This window comes from Apiotrichum porosum (genome assembly GCF_003942205.1).
Source record: "Apiotrichum porosum strain DSM 27194 chromosome Unknown scaffold_13, whole genome shotgun sequence".
Classification (NCBI taxonomy): Eukaryota; Fungi; Basidiomycota; class Tremellomycetes; order Trichosporonales; family Trichosporonaceae; genus Apiotrichum; species Apiotrichum porosum.
In genome coordinates this window covers 737,614-760,559 of record NW_021167120.1, presented here as the reverse complement: position 1 = coordinate 760,559, position 22,946 = coordinate 737,614, and the positions used below count along the sequence as shown (strand labels likewise).

The 22,946-nt window shown below is 57.7% G+C and overlaps 11 protein-coding genes across 11 annotated transcripts; 5 read left to right on the top strand and 6 right to left on the bottom strand.

Annotated features, from left to right (window-relative positions):
* Positions 1-2,360: 2,360 nt before the first annotated feature.
* On the top strand, positions 2,361-4,997 carry EHS24_002704 (uncharacterized protein; the record flags this gene model as incomplete). The annotated part of the gene is made up of 5 exons (XM_028618431.1): positions 2,361-2,495; positions 2,543-2,667; positions 2,722-2,831; positions 2,887-2,939; positions 2,979-4,997. The coding sequence occupies 5 exons, from the start codon at positions 2,361-2,363 to the stop codon at positions 4,995-4,997; spliced, it is 2,442 nt and encodes an 813-aa protein (XP_028473387.1).
* A 549-nt stretch (positions 4,998-5,546) lies between these two features.
* On the top strand, positions 5,547-6,973 carry EHS24_002703 (uncharacterized protein; the record flags this gene model as incomplete). Its single annotated transcript, XM_028618430.1, has 5 exons — positions 5,547-5,583; positions 5,703-5,752; positions 5,803-5,848; positions 5,943-6,043; positions 6,206-6,973. 5 exons carry the CDS (start codon positions 5,547-5,549, stop codon positions 6,971-6,973), a joined length of 1,002 nt encoding a protein of 333 aa, XP_028473386.1.
* A 501-nt stretch (positions 6,974-7,474) lies between these two features.
* On the bottom strand, positions 7,475-9,963 carry EHS24_002702 (uncharacterized protein; the record flags this gene model as incomplete). Its single annotated transcript, XM_028618429.1, has 3 exons — positions 7,475-9,585; positions 9,642-9,775; positions 9,839-9,963. 3 exons carry the CDS (start codon positions 9,961-9,963, stop codon positions 7,475-7,477), a joined length of 2,370 nt encoding a protein of 789 aa, XP_028473385.1.
* Positions 9,964-10,384: 421 nt separating this feature from the next.
* Positions 10,385-11,577, bottom strand: EHS24_002701 (uncharacterized protein; the record flags this gene model as incomplete). The annotated part of the gene is made up of 4 exons (XM_028618428.1): positions 10,385-10,597; positions 10,728-11,039; positions 11,134-11,167; positions 11,216-11,577. 4 exons carry the CDS (start codon positions 11,575-11,577, stop codon positions 10,385-10,387), a joined length of 921 nt encoding a protein of 306 aa, XP_028473384.1.
* A 741-nt stretch (positions 11,578-12,318) lies between these two features.
* EHS24_002700 (uncharacterized protein) lies at positions 12,319-14,417 on the top strand (the record flags this gene model as incomplete). Its single annotated transcript, XM_028618427.1, has 3 exons — positions 12,319-12,838; positions 12,954-13,172; positions 13,237-14,417. The coding sequence occupies 3 exons, from the start codon at positions 12,319-12,321 to the stop codon at positions 14,415-14,417; spliced, it is 1,920 nt and encodes a 639-aa protein (XP_028473383.1).
* Positions 14,418-14,493: 76 nt separating this feature from the next.
* EHS24_002699 (uncharacterized protein) lies at positions 14,494-15,123 on the top strand (the record flags this gene model as incomplete). Its single annotated transcript, XM_028618426.1, has 1 exon — positions 14,494-15,123. One exon carries the CDS (start codon positions 14,494-14,496, stop codon positions 15,121-15,123), a length of 630 nt encoding a protein of 209 aa, XP_028473382.1.
* A 141-nt stretch (positions 15,124-15,264) lies between these two features.
* EHS24_002698 (uncharacterized protein) lies at positions 15,265-16,159 on the bottom strand (the record flags this gene model as incomplete). The annotated part of the gene is made up of 3 exons (XM_028618425.1): positions 15,265-15,642; positions 15,690-15,833; positions 15,896-16,159. 3 exons carry the CDS (start codon positions 16,157-16,159, stop codon positions 15,265-15,267), a joined length of 786 nt encoding a protein of 261 aa, XP_028473381.1.
* Positions 16,160-16,423: 264 nt separating this feature from the next.
* YPT52 (GTP-binding protein of the rab/ypt) lies at positions 16,424-17,340 on the bottom strand (the record flags this gene model as incomplete). Its single annotated transcript, XM_028618424.1, has 7 exons — positions 16,424-16,518; positions 16,561-16,857; positions 16,893-16,973; positions 17,090-17,103; positions 17,149-17,174; positions 17,218-17,258; positions 17,304-17,340. The coding sequence occupies 7 exons, from the start codon at positions 17,338-17,340 to the stop codon at positions 16,424-16,426; spliced, it is 591 nt and encodes a 196-aa protein (XP_028473380.1).
* A 504-nt stretch (positions 17,341-17,844) lies between these two features.
* EHS24_002696 (uncharacterized protein) lies at positions 17,845-19,689 on the top strand (the record flags this gene model as incomplete). The annotated part of the gene is made up of 4 exons (XM_028618423.1): positions 17,845-18,178; positions 18,218-18,330; positions 18,369-18,542; positions 18,595-19,689. The coding sequence occupies 4 exons, from the start codon at positions 17,845-17,847 to the stop codon at positions 19,687-19,689; spliced, it is 1,716 nt and encodes a 571-aa protein (XP_028473379.1).
* A 102-nt stretch (positions 19,690-19,791) lies between these two features.
* Positions 19,792-20,974, bottom strand: EHS24_002695 (uncharacterized protein; the record flags this gene model as incomplete). The annotated part of the gene is made up of 5 exons (XM_028618422.1): positions 19,792-20,087; positions 20,141-20,441; positions 20,490-20,647; positions 20,693-20,766; positions 20,817-20,974. 5 exons carry the CDS (start codon positions 20,972-20,974, stop codon positions 19,792-19,794), a joined length of 987 nt encoding a protein of 328 aa, XP_028473378.1.
* A 123-nt stretch (positions 20,975-21,097) lies between these two features.
* On the bottom strand, positions 21,098-22,207 carry EHS24_002694 (uncharacterized protein; the record flags this gene model as incomplete). The annotated part of the gene is made up of 2 exons (XM_028618421.1): positions 21,098-21,197; positions 21,573-22,207. The coding sequence occupies 2 exons, from the start codon at positions 22,205-22,207 to the stop codon at positions 21,098-21,100; spliced, it is 735 nt and encodes a 244-aa protein (XP_028473377.1).
* Positions 22,208-22,946: the final 739 nt, after the last annotated feature.

Below are 22,946 nucleotides of genomic sequence, written 5' to 3'. Positions count from 1 at the left end.
CGTCAACACTCGCCCAACCCACTTGGAATGATCTATTCCTACTGTGGCCGCAAAAGAGTAGGGGCCAGCATACAGAATAAGGAGTTAGGGGGGAAAGTGTACTTCGCCCTAGAAAAAAAAAGGCTGCAGAGATCCATGCAGTGCATCTAGGGACTTGACGTTGAGTGGTATCTAATATTCTGTTCGCCTTGACAGGTGCTGGGCCTTGGCCACTACGAATATGCCCATGTGCTGCACAGGTAGCGCTCGACATGGCCATGCAGTTTCCAGCCAGGGCGAACACTATTGCAGCGCCTACATGGCAATGCAGGAGGCCCCCAGACAAAGCTGCGCGACACTCAGGTCGCCACTCGGACGCTAGTCTCAGATCAAAGCGCGGATCGCGCGGATATGAGATGCACACGTCGCTTGCATCTTGGTCTGAAGTTCCGAGGCAGTTTGACTGTGCGGCGCATCACACGCGGCGATACCACCACGCTGTTGCGTCGTTGCAAGGACAGCGATGTGACGTTGTGAGACATGGAGAGACGGAACGGCAGAAACAGGCTGCAGGCTGCCCTTATACCAGCAGCGGTGTCCAGGAGACTGGATTCAGGAAAAAGTCCCAGCGAAAAGGGTTGAGCAATCTCCTACCCTTTGTCGCACCGCGCCGTGCCGATTGCAATACGCAGCGAGCACCGCACACACCGAGGTGTGCACCATGAGGTGTGCACCATAGCAGCACAAGGTTCTCTGGCCCGGTAAAATATGGACAACCAGGTCGCAGGCTTGCAACGCAATTGTTTTCTCTGTAAGACCCCTACCAGGCTGTTAAACCGAGGATCGATTGAACAGTGGTGGACCTTCGTTGCGGCACCGTGAGATGTACCGTGCACCCCGGCCAAGGCACAACGCTCCGAGGTCTTGGCGAAGCCGTTGAAGACCAGATCCAGGAGGCGACACACGGGACGACCATCAATCGGTGTCGGCCACTGAATGGGATCGAAAAGCCACGAGTTCCCGATGTAAACGCTCGCCGTGACCTATGTACTTTGTGTGCGCGTAGGTGTGTGTCATAAATCAAGGCCCTTCGGTGGTGAGCCCCAGTCAATCCCTACAGTACATGTGCATGGTCCTACGAAACTGGATATCGGCAGCGAGCCAACAGCAAAAAGTCAGCCTGGTTGGCATTGTTAGAGACACTTTGGATGGCGATAGTCGTGGCCGTCTATGCCAGACGCCTTGCTGACATCTTACTTCTCTTGATAGCTCGGTGACACTTGCAAGTACACAGGGAGAGCGGGGTTCGCTAAGCCAGCGTTTAGCTGGTTGATGGCCTTCGGATGGGCGCCATATTGGGTGGGCAACGCGGAAAGTGTCCCTCCAATTCTTAACAAGGGGTACGCCCACCTGGTCTTATGGAACAGGTGGCCGGTGGATGGGGGTAGATGGTGATTTAGATGAGCCGACCCGCGCTATGCGCCTCTCCGTGCGCCTGCGTCCCCTGCACATATAGCATTGGTACAGCTCGGTGCCACGCTGCCGAGCTGCTGCGCGAGCAGGCGCGAAGAAACATGCCGGCCACGGCCGGCTTTGCCGACATGCTGCGAGCCCGAGTGTGATGCAGAGGCGCTTCAGTTAGACGCAATGTGGCGTCGTCGCGCTCTTCTTTCCATGAATGCAATCCGGCAATCCAGGGCAATCGGAACGTCACCCTTTTCGTCCTTCTCATCGGCCCCAAAGCCCCAAAGTCTTGAAGTGACGTCTGTTCCGCTCTGCAATTTCCAGCTCACAGCAACATAACCCTGGACACGTCCGCCCCATCTCGTCTCCACACACCCTGGGGATGCATCAGGATCCAGAACAGGAATCTGCTGGTACCCAGAGCGCGAGGAGAGATGTGGGTGGATACACAGCTTGCACTTTGGGGACAGGGTCTTCATCAACTCCCTTTGCCAGGATCCTGATGTGGCGACGCCGCGCAGTCCCGAAACAACAAATCTCGGACAAGATGAACGAACGCGGCTGTCCTCTCCCTAGGTAGCAAGCACTTCTGGTACCCGGTACACTCGGGGGAAGAACTGGCAGAATATCCCAGACAGACTTGAGACGACGACAGCAGTTCGTTGCTTAGAAGTACGTCTGATTTGGCCTTCACCATCACCTCATACCTAACTCTAGTCTTGCCTTGACATTAGTTGTTCAGCAAAGCGCTTCGAAAGCATCGCCTAGAGCACGCTGTCGGGTACATCAACGTGCTACGGCAAACCCGAACCCTCCAACTTTTGTCGTTCACTGCTCCATTCACAAGACTACCGTCTATCTTCGACTACAGGAGCCCGGTGGGCTCGAGACGTAGGCCGCGAGCCAGCTCATCCACCATGGCACCATCACCACCAGAATATGGCATTGCCCTCGAAGGCAGTGACTACATTGCGCACATGTACCACATTGCGTCCGAGACGTCGTCAGTGGACGACGACACATGGGTGCTGGCTGGTGACACGGCGATTCTCGTGAGTGTAACCGCAGCCATACCAAATGTTGTGCTGACGTGTGACAGGCCTTGACGATCATCGGCTCGCTGTTCATCATGGGCATGATCCAGTACAACGACTGGAGGGGCAAGTCGGCCACCACGCGTATGCGGCTCGTCCAGTCACTCGTTCTCAGCGACCTCATCATGGGGTGAGTCAGCCCGTGTTCTGAACATTTGAAGTGTGGACGCACTAACGGCCACAGGATCGTTGGTATCATCGGGTGCGCATTGACGTTGGATGGCAAGCCACTGGTCCTGGACACGCCAGAATGTGACGGGCTTGGAGTGTCGATGGTGGCCGTCATCTTTTCGCGTGAGTTCAAGGAAGCTGTGTGTGGCTGCATGTTGGGTTTTGGCTGACAGACTAGAACACCTGTGGACGCTGGCTCTGGCTGGCAGCACGTTCATGATCCTCGTTCACGTGAGTTTTTATCGCCAGGCGCCACGAAGCTGACGTCAGCCATTGCACAGTCTTACCTCCTGGATCGAAAAGTACTGGTACTGGTCGTGGCTTGCCGTGTGGCTCATCTCCTTTGCCGTCTCCGTCGCGGGCTACATCCTGTACGGATACGGACCTTCGGGTGGCATCTGCTACTACATGAACGACGCTGGTCTCTTCGCCGAGCTTATCCAATTCCTCCCACGCGCTATCGTCTTCCTCGTCATTGCCATCCTGTACGGCAAGCTGTACGTCTTCCTCCGCCGCCCAGACAAGATCCGCACTGGTTACACCGACACCCCCGTCGGCTCATCCTCCTACTCCAAGCTCAAGAGCTCTTGGTTTGGCAGCTCACGCCGATCGCGTCGTAGGGCGGAAGGCGGCGGCGGCTTGTTTGGCCACGGTGGCCACAACACTGTGATTATCGACAAGAACGGTCACCGGATTGGCAAAGACAGTGCACTCATGTCTTCTGGTGGCAACTCGTCGTCAGAAGAGGAGGCACCAGAGGTTCCACAGACACGCGTGATTGAGGTGCCGACGCCACGGCGACCAGCTGCCACTCACCAAAAGTCACATCGTACGGTCAAACGCCATATTCCCAGCGATGCCCCACCGTGGGAACATGTCGAGCTTCCCGTGTTCCAGGTAGACGGACAACGATACGGGGGTCAAGAGGCGGACCCAATTCACCAGCGTGACAGCATGTGGCGCGACTGGAGTGGCTTTGGCAGGCAGCACAAGCATGCGTCCACCACGTCAATGCATTCAAGCCAGGTAACGCGCGTTCCAGGTACCGATACCTCCCCCTTTGCTTCCCCCGTCAAGGCGAGCTTTGACAAGGGACTCACATCGCCCACCGCAACGCTCTTCGAAGACAAGGTGTCACCGACCCGCAGCACATTTGACCACCAGTCATTGTCGCCCACCACCACCTATTTCCCCTCTCCCTCCAACTCACCGCCTCGGGCCATGAAGAATCACAGCGAAGTGCCAGGCACCCATGGCCCAAAGAGCTCCCCCAATGAGGATGGCAGTTCGTTTTCGTCTGACGACGTCGCCGAGGTGACCAAGCCACCCCCTGCAGTTACTCGTAATCCCGTTCCCGTCATTGGGCTTTACGAGGACTTCAGTATGGAGCAACGGAGAGGCTCCATCCCAGATGGCACCATCCCCTTCCGCCGCGCTTCCAAGATTGCCATGCCGTCTAACATGGTCCTTCCAACTACTACAACTGGGACAGCGTCATTCCTATCCAACCCCGGTGGCTCGATTGCCGGTAACATTGCCGAACTGCCTCGGGTTGAGACGCCGGCCATGTATCTGGCGCGAGATGTCGAGAAGGGTCTCGATGGCGATGATGATGATGACGACGAGGACACCTGGGACCTCGCCCGTATGCTCAAGGAGGAGCCACCCAGTACCGCCAACGACCCCTTCCAAGTTCAGCAGACCCAGGCTAGCGAGGGTGACGAGTATGTCGCCGAGTCGATGGCCTCGTACCTCAACCGTAAGGCGTCTCTCCTCATGCTCTGGTTTCCTCTGGGCTATGTCTTGTTATTCTCGGTGTCGACCATTCGAATCATTTACGACTTTGTGGGCTCTCCCCCACCCGAGCTGCGCGCCATTTCGCGCTGGACAATGTTTGGCCAGGGTATCCTCGACGGCGTCATCTACGGCGTCATCGAGTACCACACCAAGCGTGTCGTGCGCCGGAGGGTGCGCAAGGGCACCTTTTCGCCACGCACGTCGCGCGGATCGCAGGGTGCCACTGGTGGTGGTTCTGCGCTCGGCAACGCTGTCCGTGGCGGGATCAGCGGCTTGAGTGGCCGTTCGCGTCCCACCAGCCCCATGAGCGCCAACAAGCAAACCGCGTCGCGTCGCGAGGGTGCGTCCCCGACGGTCAGCTTTGCCGACCCGGAGACCTCAATCATGCAGCGGCTGGACACCAAGCAGATGGAAGCCGCGTTGAGGCTGCGAGGGAGTGACAGTGGCAGCAGTGATAGCGCGGAGACAAAAGAACTCAAGGACGCTGTGTGAGTTGAGTTGAAGGAGCTTGTGTGCATATAGTATCCAACCCCCCCTGTATTACCTACCGTTATTGCCCACTGCTGGGATTGTATGCATGGACACTTTTGTGCCACCAAAGCAGAAAATGTGAGAGACTGGAGCGCTTCAGCTGTGCCATGCTTGTGCACTCGTGCCACTGCATCCCGCAGGCCCGCAGTCAGCTAGGCGTGCGGGGCGTGGCGGCCGTTGCATGGTTGCACTGCAGTGGCCACGTGTTCCTCGCGTGGTCACCGCGCTTGGCGACTACAGTGCACCGCCCTTTCGGAGCCCTCTGTGGGAGAAGAGGGAGAGGAGCCCTTCATTCCGGCGGTGCTCTCGTCGCGTCCATTTGCTCATCTCCATCCATCCATCCTCTCGTTGTACACCACCCCTCCTCACACCCCTCCCCACTTTAACACCACCCACTTGGCGAAAAGGACAGGCTCCTCTTCCGCCCTCTTCCCACTCGGCATCCTGTCTCCCATCCCCCCTTCATCTGTACCGCGCGACGGACCGCGTCAACCACCACCACCCGAAGCAATGCCCAACCTCATCGACCCCCGGTATTGTTGCTGCGGTGAGTCGCCATAAGGCCACAAGACCGACCTCGATGCGTGCTCTTGTGCAGTCGCACACGGAGGGAGGTTGTACACGGTCCCGCCTCCTCGTGTACACGCGCGCTAACTTGCTCCACAGCCATCCCCCTGGTCAACGCAGGAATCTATGCCATCCTCCTCGAGCAGATTGTACGTGACAGCACGGGTCTTTCTGTCCGCCTGCTGACTCTTTTCTACAGGCAGTGGCCATGGCCACGGGTGTTCTGTGTTTGGTTGCACCGAGTGGTACGTTGACCTGCCCGCCTTCGACACCGTTCCCCTCTCCTGGGCGCGTGTGAAGAAGACCCAACAATCCAAAACACGCAAGCTGACGGACCAGTGACTGGTGCCGAGGCGCCGAGTGTGTTGACATATGTCCTTGCTGCCATATGCTTTGTCGGCGTGGTCGCACAGCCCATCGGCTTCTTTGGTGTCTTCCGCGTGAGTAATGACTCTGGGCCTGCGGCGCGGGAATAAGAAGTGGAGTGCGCAGTGGCTGCCATCATGGATCTAGATTCTACACCGCAGCCACTGCACCGCCGCCCTCTATTCGCAACTGCCCTCGACACTTTCATGACCGTGCCATGCTAACACCTTGTGCAGGAGAAGACCACCACGTTCCGCGTCTACTCGCTGGTCAACGCGATCCTGACCGCTGCTGCACTCATCGTTGCAGCCATCATTATTGTCATTTCGGCAGTGAACCACAACAAGGCTGTGTCCAATTGCCAGACCGATTTCTTCTCGCCCACCAACACTACTACCACGGCTGCTGAGCAGACCCTCACTGAGGAGTCCAAGATGCTTTGCATGGCTTTCGCCTGGGCCGACATTGGCTTTATGGGAGGTCTCTGGGTCATTCTCTTTGTGACGCAGACTTACTTTGTCTGGACCTCGCGCGGCTACGGTGTTGCCCAGGTGTCTGACCACAAGCTCTATCACTCGGTCTACTCTGAGAACCCCGAGGCGTTCACCATGTCGATTCTCCAGTCGCGCCGCTACAACCCGGACTCGGTCATGTTCACCAACTCCATGTACGGCGGCGCTGCCCCTCGCCCAAGCCACGGCGGTGACGCCTGGGACCACCGTCCGTCGTATGAGAGTGGCCGCCACGAGCCCGGCCCAGAGTCTGGAGGCGCCTACTACAACCACCAGCGTGGATACTCTGATGGGCGTGCCGATGCCGGCCAGTTTGACGACTACAACCCCAACCAGCAGCACCCGGACCAGTACACATTCAACGCTCCTGGCGCCGGTTACGTGGACGGCAACGCCGCTGCTACTGGACCAGGTCATGTTCACTACGGCAACCAGGAGTACGCTCACGACAGCGCAACCGCCCCTCACGCGTACACTCCGCAGACCCACTAGTTGGTTGGGCGGAGCTCGAGAAGGAGGCAGCGCAGCAGCCAGCAGTCACAGCAGACCTGATACATGCTCGATACCCTCATGTACACCATACCCCAATGTATGCACACAGACCGTGCCATCCAAACGAGTAGCAAAAGAAGCACATGTGGTGATGGTGACGGTGAGAAGATGGTGGCGAAGCTGGGGCACTCTTTGCACCGCTGTTGCTGCGCATTGTCCAGCGGTGAAATGGCAGAAAATAGGAACTGTCGTTGCCGTACGGCGAAACATGACATGGCTCGACCTCGATGACGATGACGAAGGCTGTGCTTCCGTTGGACTGTGGGCCCAGCACTTCAAAAGATGCATGAACTGATCACGTGGGAGCATGGAGCAAGGAACGACAGGAGGAATTGTTGCTCCAAAAAGTGGCAAGCACCGCCGGTCGTTTCCCACCCGCTGGAACCAGCAGTGGTACCTTTCCAGCACGCACCCTGTAGGCCGTCGAATGCACGCACGCCTTTAAAGCTTCTCGCTCATCAACAAGTCAAACCTGCCCCCCGACGAGGCAGACCCATTGGCACTGTGACCGTTGGCCTTTTTACTGCCCTTGCGACGCTGCTGGGGCGACTCGGCCTTGGGTGATTTGGGCCCGTGTGCACGCGCAAAGCCGAGCACGTCGGCAGGCAGGTCGGCGAGGACGGCCGCCAATGTGTCGCGGTACTTGTTACGGTACGCCGCCGACCACCTCCACCCCGTAGAAACCGGAGGGTCTTGGCCCGAAAGGAGGAAGTGCAGGGCTGAGCCACTGAACAAGGCGTAAGGGGTGAGGTGGGTGAGATTGTCCTTGTTGTCCGTGTCCGAGTCGGGTGTGAGGAGGAGAGATTGGGCAAGGAATGACGCGTCAGCGAGCGCTGATGAGAGCTGGGCCACGATCTCGGCATTGCGGTTGGTCAGGAGGGGGTAGGACTCCTCGAGCTCGCCATCCTCGGTAGTCTCCTCGTCATCCGCGTTGGCGATGAGATCCCAGCCTTCCAAGCAGCCAATACCGGCGCGGAGAACGGCCTCGAGCTCGTCCTTGCGCCACCTTCGTGAACCGGTGGTGTCGTTTTCGGCTGCCTCAACGATACACATACGAGTGGCGGCGGCAAGAGGCTGGAGGCGGAGTGGCAGGGCGTGGATCTCGGGGATGTCTGAACCGAGGTGCAGGAGGTACGTTTTCAAGCGGTCCGTGACAGGACGGAGACAGGTTGGCGGGTCATTTGTGAGGGGGGTGGGAAGATCAAGGGTACGCGATGCGATGCGACTGGACGAGCCTTGCCGGAGGTACTCTGTAACGCTGTGACTCGGCTGGGGAGGCTCGAAAGCGGCGGCTAAGTCGGCTTCATCTGGGGTTGATGGTCTTTGCTCCTGGGAATCATTCTCTTCAGCGTCACCCTTGTCTCCGCTAGCCACGCCGAGCAGCTTGCAAACATCCTTGTCCTGCTGGAGGACCTCGAGCTCGTCGATGGTTGGTTCTGGGAACGAAAGACCACCCAGCGCCTCGTCTGCGATTGAGTAGGCGGCCTGTCGGGCAATCGTTGCTGATGAGGACGCACGCGAGCATGGTCCAGACGGGTCTTCGAGAACGGACCAAAGGTACAGGCGGTCGGGATAGAGGAAGGCGTGCGTGATGTTATGCAACAAGCCACGACGCTGGGCAGCGGCGTACGCCGCGACCCCCTCAGGGGGTGACGGTGGTGTAGCGAGTGGAGTGGATAGGCGGCTGAGGTTGGTCTGGCACCCGCCCTCGCCGCAGAACGGATAGATCGAGCAGCACTCGCCTGTCTGAGGGAGGACGTATTGGATAGTCGCCTCGATGACAGCGTCGACAAGCTCATCAACCTCGTGATCGTCGACGTATGGCCTGGTGCAGAGCTTGCGCACGACTCGGCGGACGAGGTCCGTCACGTCGCTGTGGGCGAGCGGGCGAGCGAGCTGTTCTCTCAGAATGCGAGCAACCTTCTCAATGCGTTCGGCTGGCTTGGCCCCGCCGGAAAAGAACAGGTCGGCAGCCGAGGTTGGGGTGTAGTCGTTACCGACGAGCGAGGAGAGAAGGGGGAGCATGTTAGCGGGCAAGCGGAGACGCCGGCAGAGCGATGGCGCGTTGTAGGTGTAGAGTACCAGAGTCGGGTTACGGTAGTTCTTGGGCGGAAGGAGGCGGGACATGCGCGCCTGCTGCTTCTTGGCAGTGACAGTCATAAAGCTGCCACCATCTGCGCGACCCTCAGAGCGCTCGCCCTCGATCCACTCGACCATGTCGAGCGGAACGTATCCCTTCATGTTGCCGCTGGCCGCCGACGACAGGATGATAAAGTCGGTGTCCTTGCCCAGGACGTAGCCGCCTAGTTGGTCGGCAACAACCACACACATGCCGTCTGCTTCTCCACGCGCGACAAAGCGTGCTGAAACGTCCAGAGAGCTGAGGGCACGCGCAAAGGCAGGCATCGTGAATGGGGGCAGGATGGTGTTGCCACGGGAGAACGAGGGTGCTGACCGAGTTTGCGCCGAGATGGTGTAAAACATGCGCGAGGTCGAAACCTGCCCTTGCATGCGTTCCAGGAGTGTTGCGTGCTTCTCTGGAGGTGCCGCACCTTGCCAGCGCATCAGCAGGGCACCTTATCGCTTGCTGAAATAAAAAGGAGCTCACCGTCAAAGACGAACATCGGCTCCAGCCCGACGCTGCGCCATGCTTTGATGAGTCGCCGTGTCAAGCGGTAGAATCGAAGGTATTCTCCGCCAGAAGTCCAAGGCAGCGAGTCAAGGTAGAGCTGGTAGATGATGCTGCCGACGCGTCAGCTCGCCGTTCTGAGTGGCAAAAGTTCGACGAAGTTGAAGCAAACTCACCCCCAGGCATCCACAACAACGGGAACAGGCGGACGTTGCTCGGCGCCATCACGCGAGAGGATTACAGTGTTGCAGAGGGACTGGCGGTTCTCCTTTAGAAAGGATTGGAGGCCGCGGACTCCCATGGCGTGAACGAGGGATGAAACGAGAAAGCAACTTTGCAGAATGAGATGACGATCCGAATCGTCAAACTAAAGAGATCAGCCGGCTCGGATCCGGAGATCCGCGCCTTTACTGACTAAGTTTCTTAAACGGTCATTAGAAAACATTTTCAAATAGACTATTAACACGGCATTTCCGAGGATAAGATAAGGTGTGCGGTCTACAGACGAACATACAGTGTGCCGAGCCCACATGTAGTGCCCACAGGCCCCCAAGGACTCAAGGGAGACTCGGAATGTGTTGGAGATTTGTACACAGAGGACGTTTGGCGTGGTATCATAAAGCGGGGCATTCTTTGCCACCGCGCAGCATCCAACCAGCACCGGGTTCTCCGATCACTGCCATGGAACCCCAAAGAGCCCATATACATCGGCGTACATATATCTACAGCGCCATCTGCTCGATCCCCTTGCTCGCACTTTCGACAGACACCTCGCCAGGCAGCGTAAGAACCTCCACGCGACGTCCCAGTCCGGGCCATGGCTTGCCGCGTTTTGATGGGGTCGAAGGCTCCTGGTCCGCCTTTGCAGCGGTAATCTTGCCCAACGCCTGGTAGACAAAGTTGGCATCGTCGAGGGGGGAAAGGTCCGTCTGCTTCTGCAGCCGCTGAAACGTCAGCACTGGAGAATAAATGTGGTCCCTTCGGTTCCCTCCTGCACCAAAATAGGTAGCAGTGGGAGTGCGGCCGAAACAACCCGAAGCCAAAGCTCTACTCCATTCCACTCACCAGCTTGACCTCATCATAGTCGGCTTCCAGTCCAGAGCACTCGCGAATAATTTCGTTGCTGCCAAACTCGTGGTACACGCGCACGTCGTAGATGCGGAAGAGAACATTGTCGACGCGAACAAAGAGTCGAGAGAGGATGAAGAACGAGTGTGGCATGACGCGGATACGGGCGTTCAGGATACTCTCGCCGTTGTCGTGCAGCTCGTCCTCGAAGAGAGCAACGTCGTCGTAGAACAAGATCCGGTCGAGCACAGGATCCTGCCGAGCCAACAGGGCGAGTGGAATCTCGTGTGTCTCGGATGGGCGGAAGGTCTGGGGTCAACGCACAAAGATCAAGTCGACTTACACTTGAGCCCAATGTATGTCCAGCATAGCACGTCGAGTATGTCCAGTCATGTGGACGCACAGGCTTGGTGCTCAGAGGGATATCGGAGAGAACGCTCGTAGCCGACCTTCCATCAGCGGTCACTCACACGAAGTTTCCTCACCGTTTGCTCCACTTTTCAGCCATTGACACCAGCACTCCGCCGCCAACACGATCTTCCCAACCCTCCCCCGTCGCCACTTGACCGAGCGCAGTGAGCGTGTCGAACGCCAGGCGTATTTGCGAGTCGGCCGCCACGGAAGAATCAGGCGCACTTGTACTCGCCGAGCTATCCGGGCCAGCGCTTGTGACTGGTATGCTGGCACGAGACCCAAACCCGCTTGGTTCGAATGTGAGCACAAGGCTGTTGTTCCCAAACGTCATCTCGGGCAGAGGCAGGCTCAGAGCCTTCTCGGCAGCCTCGATCTCGGCACCGTTCAGAATCGAGCGCTTCGTGGACGCAATCGACCACTGTCCAATCCGCATGGTCGTACCGTGTCGTCCCTCCTGCAAGCTATATTTGGGAGGTATAGCCGCAGTAGGTGGCAGTGCTGCTGCCATGGAAGAGGCCATGGTTTGTCGGATACTGTCAGTCAGTGATCGGTGACTGTTTGGTAATGTTGAGTTGTTGAAACGCGACCACCAATTCCACCATGGGCGCGTCATAGGCGTTGCGGAAGCAAATTCCGTCCCCCTGCGGTTGTGGCGAAAGCGGGGGGTGGCAAAACTGTCTCTGTTTCTTGAGAGTTGTTTTGCCCATTTGAACTCCTTCCAGACGCGACAAGACGCAACACTGAGGCCGTCACGCTGCTGGCGCTGACTAAATATTTATATGACCAAGTAACATCTTTGGAACGCCTATTCTGCTCCGTGTGGGCGGTGGCGTGGGGCGGTGGCACCCTGTGGGTCCAGACCGCTCAACGGAGAAGGACAGTGGCCAACTGTCGCCTCTGTGGACGCCGCTTGCCTCCGCTCGCCTGACTGATGATATACTTGGTCCGTTCCGGAGGCGTTCCCCTCTCAGCGTCTTCTTTGTCGTCGCGAGACGGCGTCAGCCGCCGCACATACCTCGCTTCTCAGTCTCCCACCATAAGAGTCATTGCCGTGGGATGTCGGCTGCTTTCAAGCTCACAATCATCCATACCGGTAAGTCACGGTTTCTCGCTTCCTGAGAACGTCATACACTGACACTCTGCTCTTAGACCAAACTTGGTGAACGACTTCGACATGGACAATAGTCAACGGTATGAACGAGCTCATGGTGTGCAGGAACGGCCCCGAAGCGCATCCCTACCTACTGTCCTGCCGTCCAATGACGCCCGCCTCCCCTCCGGTCCATCAGTTGCCGTCCCCGTCTTAGCTCCTTCACCAGACCTCTTGAAGTCCGCAATCCCTGTTGAATCGCCTTCCACAATTAACCTGCACCCGTCTGTCCGGATTGGCACTGGCTCGAACGTAGCAGTATCACCCGCGACCTCGTCCCTTGCCATTGCCGCCGAGGCTGTTGCGGCAGTTGCGGCTGCTGAGGCCGCAGCTCAAGCGGCAACAGCGGCTTCCTCTGCTGCTTCAGCTGCAGCCGCGGTGGCTATTGCCGCTATAAAGGCCAGTGGTGGCATGCCTCCATCGACTTTCGTGCCAGTGCAAGCCACTCTTCAACACTTGACGAGTTTACCGGCAGCTCCCGACATCGTTGGAGGCTCCCGAGATGCCACCCCCGCCTTTCAGCTGTCCTCTCCGAACCCTCAAAGTCAGTTCTCCTGCCTCCTCGCTGTCTGCCTAACCCGTCCCAGTACTCCCGGCACTGCCCGCCCCCACATTTTCCTCGTCAGACAGTTCCGACTAGGTCGACAGTTCCGACTCAGTCGACAGTTCCGTCTCGTCAGACGGTACCGGCAAGTTGAATGGGAGTATCGTGTCGAGAATGATGCTTGGGCTGGAGTTCCCTGATATAGATCCAGAGCGTTTCGCAGTGTGGTCCCTTGACAAGAACGAAACCCCTGGGGAGATGTATCCTCGAACGCGCCCAAATATACGTCCTCCGTCGTCTGCCTGGGACAGTCCTGGTCCATGCATACTTGAGTGTGAGTCAACTCTACACTTGGATGGCTGGTCCTTGACATTATACCGCCGCGCTGATCCGGGCAGCAAACATTGTCCAGAGCACCCCAAGTGGTATACGACACTTGGTATCGAAGGCTTCTCGCAAACGAGCCTCGGCGGTGCCCTACTCAACGTCATGGGAGACGGCTGAAGGTTGGCCTTTGACGGAGGATGAGAGGTACCTAGGCCTGAGAAACGACTTGAGCATTTCTGGTGCTCGCGGAGAGTATCTCGAAATTGTCGCTCACCCTATTGTCTACCGAAGCGACGACTTATGGGATTTTTTGACGACCGAGTCAACCTCCGAACCGGCATTCACCAATAAAGCATTCAGATCTGAACAAAGGTCCATAACTAGTCGGCCGGTTCCTCTTTTCGAAATCCACTCTGGTCTATTAGACGAGGTGAAATCGGCATTGGTTAAAAACCTGTCCCATACGGACGTGAACTTCAGGCACATTCATCTACGCTACACTCCGACCTCTATCAGGGGCAGCAACTCCAGCGAAAGAGCGTTGAGGCGCTGGACCAATATAGAGGTACATGCCCATACGGCTCTCTTTCTGGTTGCCTGCATTCGCCACGATATCGACATGTGTGAATACATCTTCGGCTCGGAAGTTGCCCGCGCGAATGTGGCGTCGGATATTCGCACCCATCGCCTTTTCCCAATTGTTGGTTCCTTCGTCATTCGCCGTTTGCTGGCAAATGGGCCACATATCGGGGACTACTACAAGCCAGATAGTACCAAGTGGGGGTTGGAGGCCATACAGCCTTATCACGATCTACTGGTCTCCTTTATTCGTGAACAATCGACTCTAAACGACATTCATAAGCGAACTCGCTATCATCAGCTAATCGACATGTTCTTACCGGACGAATCTGCACATATTGCGCCTTATCACCAGACCGATAACATTGAGCTATGTGCAATTCGAATGGGAACTATTTACGCAGCGGTCATCAGCACAGTATCCGACATCCTGGAGGATACCACGAAACACGACAGCAACAAGGAGGCGGCCTGGGCCTCTGTGGTTGCCATCGTCAGTGGAGGCGTTTCAGCTGGTGCAGCATTTATACCTGCGTCTGGGGTTGGCGATTCGGCGACAACGTTGGCCAATTCAATCACTTCTGCTCTGTTTAACAGGGCAACTGCCAGATACAAGCAGAGACAGAGCTCCCTTCGCGGGGCTGTAACCCAAGTGATATCAACAGTCATGTGATCCAAGCCGCCGACAAACGTCAAATCCCGTACCTCAACATTCTATCCCCTCCTAGTGATTCAGAATTGATCCCCTCATGGTCCCTGCCGCTTTTAGAGAACCATGCCGACCAACAGCAGACGACATCACACTTTACAAAGACACCGCCGCAAACGTACTGCTCCTCTTGTGTCACAAGATGGGCGTGGAGTCTGTAGAAGGATCTCTTTCGCCTGAGTTTAGGGCGCCAGCCTTCCTTAAACCGACCGTCGCCAACAACGTAACCCAGCCTAGGGACCGCTTAAACAAAGACAAATCCTATGATCCCGGACCTGCACTGCTCGCCGAGATACGCAGGCATGGCCATGAGTTCCACCCAGACGATACAAAACTGTGGTACACTATCGTGGAGACGACTGCACGTCTGGTTCATCAGCCACAGCTCATCAGAATCCTCCATTCTTCTGGGGAAAAGACTTTGACGATCCAACACGACTGGTCGACTCAAATTTTCGGTCTTTTCAGGTATCTTTCCCCCCACCAAGCGACGGAAAGAAGGGAGGCACAACTTCAAGTAGCTCTTCATCAGCTGCGGACGGCGATTGGTTCGAGAGAAAAGCGAAAAGTGAGAATAAGGGAGATTGTGGCAAAGGTGCGGTATTTCTTCATTGAACCATACGAAGTTCAGAAAGCCTGGGAAACGGGGACGGTTCAAGCGTATTATTAGTGTCAGTAGTCCCAGTCCAGACCGCGGCCCTTGAACTCGTTCTTGACAAGGACGCTGAGGGGTCTGTGTCTGTAACAGGGCATGCATGTACTTCACAGACATACATCGAGTAGGATACACACAACACAAACTGTACGATCATCAAACAAAACGTTGCTGTACAGCGCCGAGGTTCTCAAAGAACCGCCTCTTCTGACGAATCCCAGGACACAGCGCCAAAACCACACGCTCGGCGCGCCCGGCATCATGCCAGCCGGGACTTGACTCGAGGCGGTCGGGGACATTACGCGATCCCACTCCGGAAGCGCGGAGGGCGCGGCGCGCCTCGTCGCGCGCGCGCTGGCGGTCAAGTGCGAACGCACGGGCACAAATGGACGCCTCGGCGCGTCCAGCCGACGGCGGGAGGATACCTTTCGCGACCAGCGCGAGACGGGATGGACGCGCAGCGAGAGCGGTAGACAGGCTGCGGCGGAGGGTGACGCGTGAGATCGTATCGTGGGCGCGAGACAGACGGACGGCCTGAACGTGTCAGTGTCACGGGCTAGGAAGAATGACCATGGACCCACCGATGGACTCGCCCAGTACCCTCCGGCACGCACACCCGATACAACGGCAACGCCCCGAAGGGTACCTCGTCGTACAAGTTCAGTGGGGTCCGGGCGTAGACTGAGGGGTGAGAAGAGCGCGTGCCCGACGCGGGATGGTGCGGTCTGGGAAATGTCAATACGGGCGATAAGCGATGACGTTGACATTGTTGTTGACAGGGACGCACTTGACTTATCCACGTTGTCCAGAGAAAGTGGTCGCGCTCAATACCTTCTAGGGGCTCTACGACGCGTGAGAGCACACCGAGGTCGTCTGGTGAGAGAAAGAGGAGGATATGAGTGCGGAGCTCTGGTGGCAATGCGATGAAGGCGTTGGCGAAGGCAGTCAGGGGGGCGTGGGCGGCGATGCATGTCGAGGTTGAGGCGGGGTGTAGACGGGTGAGGGACGCGTCGAGATTCGCGCCACCCGGTGAGGTGAGCACCGCGACCATGGTTATGGTCAAATGGCCATGATAGAGAGGAGATGTGAGAGATAGGAAGACACGATGAGTGCTGCCTGGGGGGGAACGCGGCAAGTTGGCGCAATGCCCGATCGGCATGAAACGCGACCGGCCCACGCCCAGCACGTTTCATCACGAGACCACTCTGCCCAGTCCCGCCATCCCGCAATGGTTCAGTTGCACATACACGCGTCAACTATCATAATTATAGAAGGTGTGGAGGAAAGTCTACGGCCTAGCTGTGGGACAAAGCATCTAGCATGTGCAGGCGCGGGGCGTCTCCTCGCTCTTGGCAACCTTGACTCCCTGGGCGGTGGTCTGTTTAGGGGTGGCAAGGGGGAGCTTCTTGGCTGCGACCGTTAGTGCAGTCGGGTTGGTTCGGGGGTGCTCACCAATCTCCATGAACATGGCTTCAACGCCATCACCGCTCTTGGCGGACGCCTCGGTGAACAGGAGACCCTCTTCCTGAGCAAACTGTTCGCCCAGTGCCCGAGGGGTCTTGCGCTGGGATGTGAGGTCGGCCTTGTTGCCAACGAGCATGATCACAATAGAGGGGTCGGCCTGGCGCTGGAGCTCGCGGACCCAGGACTTTGCCTTTTCGAAGGACGTCTCTGGGGGCTGGGTAATGTCGTACACGATCACGGCGGCGTTGGCATTGCGGAAGTAGATGGGAGCCAGCGACTTGTAGCCTGGGGGTCAACTTTGAGATGGGTGCTAGACTCACGCTCCTGGCCAGCAGTGTCCCAGATCTCAAACTTGATGTTAGTCGACTCGTCGAGGGGAACGGTCTGGGTCAAGAATGCGGCTAGTCGTTAGCGGACGTTGACGGAGGGCAGGGGAACTCACCGCCTGATGGACACACAGTCAAGGGGTGACGAGGTCGAGGTCAGCGCGGGTCAAGCAACACGGGGTTCTGCATACCAATAGTGGACTCCCTTGCCAGTCAGTATGCAAAACTTTGCTGCAGAAAAAGGACCCACCTAAAGTCGGAGAACTCGTCACGAACCTGACGGGAGGTCAGTATCACACACGGGCCTCGCTCCACGCACGAATCTCAACACTAGGGAACTCTTTCCGACGGCCGACTCGCCTGGGGGCGTCAGAGAGGGATAACAAGGGCTTGGGATGAGCGTACCGAGGAGGACAAGCTTGAAAGCAGCTGTGCGAGGCATGGTTTGTGAATTGAGGGATAGTGGGTGGCGACAAGAAGGCGGTGACCAGCCCATGTGTATCCGAGTGAGCCGGGCCGATTAACAACCAGTGTTAATGCCACTACTAATGGGTCAATTAAGGGTTACCATTCGTTTGAAACGGCCGGCCGAAGGTTGACATTTGATTCCGTCGGGAGCCCCTCCACCACAGAGACCCACAGGGTGCGTCCTTTCGCCCCTTCGTTTAAGGACGAGCAATCCTTCTTTGCTCAGTCTCTCAGTCTCTCTCTCTCTCTTTTCTCCCCATCTCTCACGTTATTCGACAACGTCCACCAAAGCCTTGTGCTACCGTTTCTATCTGGCAGATCCGTCGGTCAGACTCGCATAACAACGCACGCACGCACTTGGATCTTTTCCGCCTTCCCCTCTGCGTGCCATCTCGCCGATCCTCTCGCCCGCGTCAGCTAAGCTCAAGCGTCTTCCTTCAGTCAATACATCAGTCTCAGTCGTGGGATCAGTCATATCATGAGTTTCGGGCCTCCTAGACCACCCTTCCCTGCAAGAGACTACCAGGCTGGGCCTCCCCGTGGCGGTCCTCCGGGCCACGCGAGCGGCGGGATGGACCGTTCACCTCCGGGACGTCCAGTTGGTCAGTTCCGCCCACCCCCCTTTGACAATGCTGGAGACTATGGTCAGCGTCAGCGTGACTTTGAGGCTGCGCCCATTCGTGGCGGGTTTGCTGGCCGTGGAGCACCTAGGGGTCGTTTTATGCCGTATGGCCGTGGTTCAGATTATCCCGCTGGACCAGTCGTTGGTCGTGGCCCAGAACACCGTGAGCCTGAACAAGGGCGTGATTACAGTGAGCCGAGCCATGTGTGGCTCTCGTCTTACACTACAGATCGCAAAATTCCCCTCCCAGTTCCCATCCGTGACGCACCCACTCAAAAAGAGCGCATTGAACGTCTGGCTCGTGAACGTGTCTCAAGGACCTTGTTTATCAGAAACATTGCCGTGTGTTTTGGGAGTGTTGGGTTCCACTGACATAGCAGTATGAGACAAAGTCACAGGACCTGCGTGAACAGTTTGCGGTCTACGGCGAGATCAAGGAATGGTTTGACAACAACATGCCCAGCCGTGGCATGATCTTTTGCACGTTTTACGACGTCCGCGCTTCCGAGGCTGCTCGCCGCGGTATGGTCGGGTACAAGTCGTATGGCCGAGCAGTGAGTGTTATTGTCGTTTGGGGTGCACTTGACTGATTTTTCTTTCTTTCAGATCGAGGTGAAGTACAGTCTACCGAAAGAGCACGACCGCGACGGACCATGCGACGAATCAAAGAATCAAGGTTCTCTTATCGTCACCGTTCGCCCTGCGCCCAAGCGTGAGGTCGACGAGGCCGAGCTGGGTCAAGCTGCCGAAAAGTATGGCGCTATCAAATCGATTCGCCCTCACGGTCGCGACGATCGGCGTGTTGTCGAGTTTTATGACTCTCGAGCGGCCCGCGACTTTTGCCGGCGCGAGCAGGGCCGTCGTTTCATGGATGGGGTTCTCAATGTCGACTTTGTCTGGGACGCTGGAGATGTTGTCAACCCCGACCCTGTCACAGCGGACGCCATCTCGCAGGTCACGGCGGCGGTCAATCGTCCCGTCCGGCGTTATGATGGACCACCTGTCAATGACCGCGACCGTTTGCCGGGACGCTACAACGGTCCGTCCAGGTACAGTGAGGCGCCCCCAGCCGCTGCTGGTCAACCTCCCGCCGATGGTCGCATTGATAAGGCTCGCCAGGTGCAGGATTTGCTCGCGTCGTTGGCCAATGTGGCCGCGTCGGGTCCAGCTCCGGCTCCGTCAAACCAACAGGCTCCTTCGTCGTCCTACCCGCCAAGTGGTTCTGGCTACCCTCCTCAGTCGCGCGACGTCCGCCCACCCTCAGCATCTTACGCACCTGGTCCATCCTACCCACCTGGTCCATCCTACCCACCTGGTCCCTCCTACCCACCTGGTCCCTCATACCCACCTGGTCCCTCATACCCACCTGGTCCATCCTACCCGCCTGGTCCATCCTACCCACCTGGTCCAGCCTACCCATCTGGTCCAGCCTACCCGCCATTCGCTTCGCAGAATGCCTACAGCCAACCTCAAAATGCACCCGTTCAACCGCCTCCTCCCTTCTCCAGCCCTCCCCCGCCACCCCCATCCTCCCTCGCCCCGCTACCCCCGCCCCCGACACCCCCATCAAAGCTGCCCACTCAAGTCCTTGCCATGCTCAGCCCCCAAGGCCAACCTCAGTCTCGACCTCCTCCGCAGGACGAAGGCTATGACCCAAGGAATGCTGATGTGGGAGGTCTCCTCGCAAAGCTCCAGAGGTAGACCAAAGTTTCCACTCGCATCATTCTCCCGACAACATGCTTCAGCATATCATGTGAAGCCACCTTTCACCCACGTAGATACATTTCATGCATCCCCATACCATTATATAATTGCGGCAAGGGCAGCAGCACCAAGGACTCCGCCAGCGGCTGCCAAGGTCCTGCCCGCAGACGAACTCTTTGCGGCGGTGGTGCTCGCCTCGGCTCCAGCACTTGTGGTTGCAGAGGCGCCGGAACTCACTGGCGCCGTGCTCGCCGACACCGTCGTGTTTGTACTGTTCGACACTGTTCCGTTGGCGTTGCCGACCAGACCCACGCCGTAGGCCTTGGTCGACGCGCCATCCAGCGCCCACGTCAGGCCGCCAAAGACGTGCTCGATGAATGTGCTGTTCTCCCACGCTGAGTAATGTCAGCATTCGTCTTGTTCTTGTCTTGTGTGCCGCGTTGCTCACTAGAATTCAGGTGGCCCAAGGACGTGTAGAACGACCTGCCGGCCTTTGGCGCACCGTCCGCGAGCGGCAGTGCGCTCTCGGGCGACTCGATGTACCACGCAATGGGGTGAGGGTCGTCCATGGACGGGTAACTGCCCGTACTGGTGCCATTGTTCACGTAGCTTGATTCGTCCACGGTCATGAGGACCGTCGCGCCCACGCTGCGCGGGTCCGAGCGAAAGTAGTAGACTTCCTCCTCAAACGTCCACTTGTCTGGGACGGGTGCGGTGGCCGGGTGGGTCGTGTTGAGTCTCTCGAATGTCTTAACACGTTAGAGCGCGTTCTGGGATCGTGACGTCACTAGACTTACTGCTTGCTGGATCTCTGGGTGGTAGTCGAACAGCGCGCCGACGGCCTGGAGGTAGGTTGTGTCGTTGAAGAGGCATGCTGAGGCCGCGTGGACGCCCGTGTAGACGCCGCCGTTTTGGAAGAAGCGTTGGAGGGCGCCTTGTTGCGTGTTGTCGAGGACTGTGCTCTGTCAGTAGTTGTCTTGGCGCTGCTGCGCAATCATACCTTCGTCCGAGTTGGAGACAAACATGACTCCGTCGAATCCGCTGAGGGTGTCGTCGACAAAGAGGGATGCGTTTCTTGACCGGTTAGCCTGTGCGCTCTGTGTAGGGATGTGGGGTAGGCTCACTCGCTGAAGACAAAGTCCACACCATAGTCGGATGCGTGGTCCCCGAGCACTTGGATGGCCGTTGGGATGGAGTCATGTCGGTATCCGGCCGTCGCGGTGTACACGAGGACCTTGGGTGTGCCAGCAGTGGCACTCACTGCAGCTGCGCGAGACGGCATGGCGAGGAGTGCTGATAGCAGCAACGGGAGGGGGAGGATCATGTGGATGGTGGGATGGAGGAGTGGGCAGTTGGCGGAAATTACTCGGATATGGCCGACTGGATGGAAGGTCACCTCCATGTTTCATGCCGGATGTACCACGCTGTGGCGGTTGCGAACCTTGTTGGGCATGTTGGGTCCCGGTGTCCACGCGTAGGTGTTATTCTCAGTGATTGGTCTTGGACTGGAACAGGTCGGTAGTGGTCATGTCAGCTGTAAGGAGGACTTATAATTATACACATGCATGACTAGAAGACCGGTCGCCAACCGGAGCGGTGTGCAGTGCGCCTTTCAGCGGTCTACAGCCGGCGCGACGATGAGCTCTACCACACCGCAAAAGGTGGGTAATGCGGTGAAAGGATGGCTGTCATAGGTGTCATAGGTGTCACAGGCTACCACATAACCTCGACAAGAAGCTGCACACTCAAGTCTTATACCCCATCTCTGACAGCGGCGCCGAGCAGCTGCGGTTGGAGTCTCGTCCACTCATGGCCATCCACCATGCCCCTTCCTGCTCCGACTTCTGACGAGGTTGACAGGCCACCCCTCCGGCACAAACACCTCGGATCCAGGAGACGAAGGTGTTAATGGTGTCGACTCTCGAGAGGGGTATGGAGTCGAACTTGAGCTCGGGCTCGCTGGAATGCCGTCGGCGTCGTCGGCGTCGTCTTCGTCGTCTTCTTCGTGTTGGGCAGGTGCCAGGCGGAGGAGTGGAAGCTGCATTGAAGGCTGGTCGAACCACCAGGGGGATGGCAGGAAGTATGAGAGGTCGGGAGAACGCTTCACTTCGCGCGGGATGATGACTGCTGGAGGTCGGAGGGGCGCACCTGGAGAGCCTTGAGGTCGAGTCTGCGTTTTGGTCCGAGCTGCAGCACGAGGCTTGACGGGAAGGAGGCCGGGGAGGGGGGTGCTGCCGTCCAAGACTGCGTCGCTCCGCTTGCGGCGTTTGGCTGGGGTATTGGATGGGAGCGGTGGTGAAGCCTTGTCCACAAAGGTGACCTTCCTTTTTGCACGGGGTGTAGCAGGCAGCGTGTTTGTCTTGCTCTTCTCGCTGGTGATGGCCAATGCGGCTGGGACGCTGTTGGCCTTGGACGTGCTGCCGTCCGCCTTTGTGCCGTTGGACTTGCTCGACCTGGGGGTCCTGGGTACTGGATGCGTCCCGTTTGCTGCCTTGCGATTAGGAGTGTCGCGCATGTTGGTGAGTGTGGAAGAGCAAATTGACGCTGGCGTTCAAGAAAGTTGGAGGGAAGGTCCAAGTCCAGTCACACCTGGTCACCTGCTGGAGGGATCGGCACGCACACGAGGGGGATGTAACGACGGATCGGCGCTGCGAGATGCTTCTGATGCGCCCTCTGTGCACAAGGCTTCTTGACATGCTCTACGTGACGTTCCCCTTTGGGCAGCAGACGCCGTCCGTACAGGCGATCAAACGTAGGCCCCACGGATCGACAGCTACAGAGATCCAGAGATGGCCGAATTCGATTGCCAAAGGAGGGGCGGTTGGCCGTGGGCATACAACGTAGTGTCGACATGTCAAGCTTGGGAATTGCTTTTCATGAATACCGCGCGCGCTACTGATGCCACTGAACTAGTCTCGGCGACAACCCCACCCGTGCTTAGCTCACAACAACACAGAGGACCATCAGATTGACCGATGATACACTCCAGGGCGGTGGATTGATATCGCAGGTACTGACATCGCTCATTGGTTGGCCACCTCCAGTCGGCAATCAACGCAAAGGGCAGCAGACGGGCTTTCTGACCAAGCTCTGTCTTGCGCATACAGGCCACATGCCACAGGCCATGTGCATGTCAGCATGCACTCACGGAGCCATGTGTGCACCATCTGCCACAGCTGCTTGCGACCCAAAGTCAACTAGTTCAAATGTCTTGGCGCCCGTCATCGCGAACCGGCCAGCTGCGATGGTAATTC